The following is a 5,660-nucleotide window of genomic DNA, read 5'->3' as shown; positions in this document are numbered from 1 at the left end:
GGGACACTTCAGCTCTACAATGGCCCTACAGATACCAAACAAATGGATTGCCTATACAATGAATCAGGAGACAGTGCTGGATAAACAGGGGCTATACAGACACAAATGAGATAATCAGTTACCATCAGATCTCAGATGCTTTCACATGGAATAAACATCTGGCACCACTGGGATCTGGGTAAATCAGTCTAAACAGAAAACATAGAGACTAAGCAGAGGATGAAGTAGTAAATGTCAGTCAACACTTATTTAAAAACCATGGTAGACAGTCACCTGTTATCAGTCTCGGTTAGTTTCTACACCACAGACAGTGAGAAAGCTGGCTGGGTGAATCAACACGTTCTGTATAAAACTGGTGGAGCTTTCAGTCTTCCCATAAGCAGCAAAGAATGTAGTTGTAGACATAAATCAAGCTCTTTTCTGGACTGATAAAAGCAATGAACCACAAATAAACAGTGACACCAACATAATATATGTGACTGAAGGCAGTACTGTCTAAAATTTAAGAGGGGTTGGTCCCCAGCTAGTAGGAAGAAAGCAACTACATGATAAGACTATCACCTGGATGTACCAGATCACGCAGGGGTAAAGTCCTATATCAAATCCTGCACAACTCTACAGACAGTAGTTTAACCTCCTCTACATTAGTAAGGCAAAAAACAGCAACCAAGGAGGGTCTTCATCAACATTCAGAGGGTTTGTTATGAATTTTGCAGAAAGCTACTCGAGGACTATCTGTGCTAGCCATCCCTAATTTAGCAGTGAAAGAATAGAGGGAAGGCAACTAGTCATCACTACCCACAGCCAACTCTTGGGCTATTCTATTACCAACCAATAGTGGGATTGACTGTCACATTATATGCCCCCAAGGCTGAAAGGGCGAGCATGTTTGGTGGGACAGGGATTCGAACCCATAAACTGCAGATTGCAAGTCGAGAGCTCTAACCACCTGGCCATGCTAGGCCCAATCAGAAAGAAGGGTGTAGCTAGGAAAAGCAGATGAGGAATCAATAAAACAGTATACAGTTAGAAAGCCACTGATAAAAACAGTAAAAAACTCTTCTATGTATTCAGAGGCAGTCAGTCTCGATATAAAGGGCAGCATGGAAGATTGTCACCAAGTACTCAACTCAATATCACATAATGAACTTAAATTTAGTCTAAGTCTATATGCTATTACACACAACTTCAATAAATCACCACTTCATGTAATTTAATATTAATCTGATTTTTTCTTGAATTCTGTGGTTAATAAATGTGAATGTTAAAAGTAATTCTGTAAGTAACTATTCATAAAGTATTCAACTGACATGTTATCTTCACATTCAAACTAATATCAAAAGAACTGGTGAATCTAACCTATATAAAAGTCTGATTTCTTGAAATAGGAGGACTCATAAAAGCCAAAATGCATTTATACAGATAGAATAGTTCAATTACTGTCTACCCATTATGATTTTAGTGACAGAGATGCAAGGGGTGCCATCAAACCTTATAAATGCAGTGAGTGTCAGTATAATAAGCCTATAGTAAAGATGTAGTGTGGGAGCACCTGGCCTAGAACTAAGTGCATAAAATGTATCATGAAAGTAAAAATACTGATATATTTTTAAATCTAAATCGTTTCTAAATCAAGCTATTTCCTGTTATATCACCAACATTTTTAATATAAAAAACAAACCTCTTTAGTGAACAGAGATTCTAAATTAAGAAATCAACAAATATTTATCCACTTTTGTTGTCTATACATTTCATTTTATACTTTCAGTACACAGACTAACAACAATATTTGGGTACTCTTTTGTTGCTAAGCAACATGACATAAAAGTCATTGTTGTAATGTAGTGTTACTAAAATGTATTGGCGTTTCTATATATTAGAAGTTGTTAATCTATATTATTTTATGGATACACCATGAATTCATTTCATGAATGATCTTAGTTTTGATTGGCTCATAAAGGAATTTACCAATGTTTGACTGCCTCGACTACACTTTTCTGCCTTTTTGTTGGTAAAGCTTAATTCACAAAATTTACTTATTTCAGTTAGCTATGAAATGTGAGGTTAGGCTTTAGTATAGGTTGGGGATGGTAGTACTTGCCCCATTATTTTTGATGGGCTATACGCTAGTGTAACCATATATATATATATATTGGTTTTATTTGTGCACATCACTTGTATAATTTTGAAGAGAAAAAAGTCTTGTGCACTGAACTGATAAAACACAAGTGAGCCCATTAAGTTCACTAAAAAATGCTTATCCAATACAGACAGGCTAGGCCTATAACCTAGTGATATGATACTGATTCTGCAACATTGATGCACTATCTGCACTAGCCTTCCCTAATTTAGCAGTGTAAGACTAAAGGGAAGGCAGCTAGTCATCACCACCCACTGCCAACTCTTGGGCTACTCTTTTACCAACGAATAGTTGGATTGACCGTCACATTATAATACCCTCATGGCTGAAAGGCAAGCATGTTTGGTGAGATGGGGATTCGAACCCACGACCTGCAGATTGCGAAACGAGCACCCTAACCACCTGGCCATGCCGGGCACAGTCAGATAGATAGTTAATACATGTAAATATAAAGCCTTATATGTGAGTAGGTAGGAAGATATTTGTAGATACATAGATACAATAAGCTGTTAAACTAAGTATGAATAATCTGCACTCATGTAATTTTAAAATTAAAAACAATATTTTACTGAAAATGGCTGAAACACGTAGTGTTTTTTAAGTGGAGGCTGTTGACAGCTTCAACAAACATCGTTTAATTAGGTACATACAGTAAAACACTGTGTTTTAATTACTTATTATGAAACTGCTAAACATAAATCTGTTAAGTCCATTAGGTTGATCAAGTCAGAATGTTAGGAAAGGTTTTAATTAAATGACTAGAGGAAGTATTCTGTTACCTAAAACTTAATTATTGTTAGATATCCAGAGTATAATATTCATGGTTACAATGTTTCACCAGGTTAGCTTGGCATCATCAGTTGCTGTACATAACGATTCCAGGTTAACCCGGTTAAACATTGTAGCCGTAAATATTATAATCTGTATATCCAACAATAAACCAATTTTAAGGTATTAAGTAATTTTTATGTATCTATCATCTTAATTACTGTTTGTTGCCAAGTGTTCTTTGAAATATCTTTTAGACATTTTTTTAAAAACACTGTTTAAAAAAGAAAAAAAACATTATATCAAAACAGATATAATGTTTGCATACAGCTAAAAGTATGGAGAAGATACTAAAGTATCTTGTACTTTGGATAGCTTTCAGTTCTTTTTCTTCCCACTTTTTTTAAAATACAGTCTACAAAAAATAACATAATACAAATAGGAAGCTAGCATTTATAGAAATTAAGTAAATATTTAAGTACATAAATATACACAGATAAATATTTAAGTAGATACATATACATATCAAACCCTAAAAGAACTTCAAAAAAGTATGTACAACTTTTGGGATACTTTTTGAAACACAAAACTCTTGTTATGCTCAGAGCTACGAAATGTTTTCAGTTTTGAAATTATCATCTTGTAAATATACTTAAGTTATCAAAAAGTGTAAACCAAGAATTTGTAAATAAAATACAGTAATAGTTTTTACAATGTTTTTATGAATGTGACATGGTTCTTAAACTGGTTATCAAATGGTTGAACAGCCTCCATTCTGACAATTAAAACATTTTAACTTCACCATTCAAAATAAAACAGCAGAAGTTATCCTAAATACAATTTCTGTTTCATTATATGCATTAAACAATTTTCATAAAAAGTTTATATGAATTAGGATCAAATCTCTAGGAAAGCTAACTCGTACTATGAACCCATTAAGTTCAGTTTTGCTGAAACTTGATCAAAAATCATAATACAATAACACCACTCGAGTTTCTAAACTGATGAAAATTGGGCCTGAAGGCTAGAATATGATAATTATTCATTATACAGTGAGGAAAATCTTTGAATCATACTTTGCATTGAACGTATTTAGTAGTTATCTTTGTATTCTTAGCTTGCTCATCATTACTGAAGTTTTTTGTACTATCTAGTAATACTTTTATTCATTTCTATGAATATTCATATCAGAAACAAAAGGAAATATGTTTCTGGTATGTGTTACTTTAACAATTGGAATGACATTTTTTGACATTCTGCTTTAATACTTCAAACTATTTTGATTCATAACTACTTATGTAAACTAAGTTTGTACTTGATATTGGCAGTTTAAAGGTATAATTTACTATCTGTTATACGAACAATTAACTAACAACACACAAGTAATCATACTAGAAAGAGAATGATAATTGTCCAATAGAAAATTCATTATAAAACTTAATAAAGTATCTTCAATAAATGTGAACTCACACTTTACAAATGAAAACCACCAAGTAAAAGGTTTTGTTGAAAAATAAGTTAACTTTTTTTTACTTAATATTGCTTTACTTACTTTAGAAGTTATTGTGAATCAAATTAATCTATAATAAACTCAACTTCTGAAAACTCAAACGAATAATAATACAAGAACTTATAAAAATATTTACATTTCTGACTGAAAATTTAAGTTTATCATAACAAATGACTGTCCAGAGTGATTTGCAAACACATGTAGATCATTTGTACTTCATTGAAAAAACTTTGATACAATTACAAAATTATGCATGTATGTGTATTCTACACCCGACACAACTTATCTCTATTAACACATTACAGAAAGAATAAGGCACATTAACATAGATGCAATTACAAATATCAAAAAAACTATTTCTCCATAGCTTCCAAGAACTGGGCAATCACATGGTTTACTTCTTTTGCTGCCTCTATCATTACCATATGTCCAGCTTGAGGAATCACTTCTAAGTGAGCTGATGGCAAGGTCTGTTAAAAAAATTACTTTAAAAATGTTTTACTAACATTTCAATATTTAATTGCTCTTCACAAATGTTTACATTATCAATATATCTGATCCTTTGGCCCTCTACTTATTAAAGGAAAAATGTGATATTTTCAACTATCCAAACTTTACAAAAATAATTTAGGATACTTTATGTGCTATAATTGGTATACTTTTACACATATAATTGTTGTAAAAGTAGTAATAAAACTTTACAGAAGAAATCACTATTACCCATAAAATCATCCCAGTAGCCTTCCACTGAAACCCTTCTGACAAATCAATCGTCCATAAAGTAAGGCACCCAAGACTGAACACAATACTCAAATATAGTCTAACCAGTGACCTATACCATGACATTATAATTTCTTTAGACCTGTATTCAATATTTCTATAAATACAATATAAAATCTTATTTGCTCTACCACTATCAACAGCACCTTGCTTGGATGGCTTAAAAGACTGATGATCCAGAACACCAAGATTCTTTACTTCCACAGCACTGTTAAGGTTATTCCTTTGATGTCACACCAAATGCAAAGCATCACTTTCTGCAGATGGAGTCCAGGTTTGGGTGTCAGAAGTGGTTTTTACCTAGAACTGAGCCATTGTATTTGGCATTTAATATTTGCATAGAGAATCCACTTTTCATGAATATTGATAATTCTATCCAAAAATGGTTCATGCACATTACACATCAGATGAGACAAAGCAACATCATACGTTGAAAACAATGATCATCGGAGAGTTCATGAG

The 5,660-nt window shown here is 32.6% G+C and overlaps 1 protein-coding gene across 1 annotated transcript in view; it reads right to left on the bottom strand.

Annotated features, from left to right (window-relative positions):
• Positions 1-4,595: 4,595 nt before the first annotated feature.
• The window catches only part of LOC106458502 (protein ABHD8-like), a 14,655-nt gene continuing 13,590 nt past the window's right edge, over positions 4,596-5,660 (bottom strand). Inside the window, exon 5 of the mRNA XM_013918022.2 lies at positions 4,596-4,888. Coding sequence (XP_013773476.2) covers positions 4,772-4,888 — 117 coding nt within the window. The 3' untranslated portion in view covers positions 4,596-4,771. The remainder of the gene's footprint in view (positions 4,889-5,660) is intronic.

This window comes from Limulus polyphemus, unplaced genomic scaffold (assembly GCF_000517525.1).
Source record: "Limulus polyphemus unplaced genomic scaffold, Limulus_polyphemus-2.1.2 Scaffold477, whole genome shotgun sequence".
NCBI classification, from domain to species: Eukaryota; Metazoa; Arthropoda; class Merostomata; order Xiphosura; family Limulidae; genus Limulus; species Limulus polyphemus.
The sequence above is the reverse complement of the archived record's forward strand: the minus strand, read 5'-3'. Positions and strand labels throughout refer to the sequence as shown.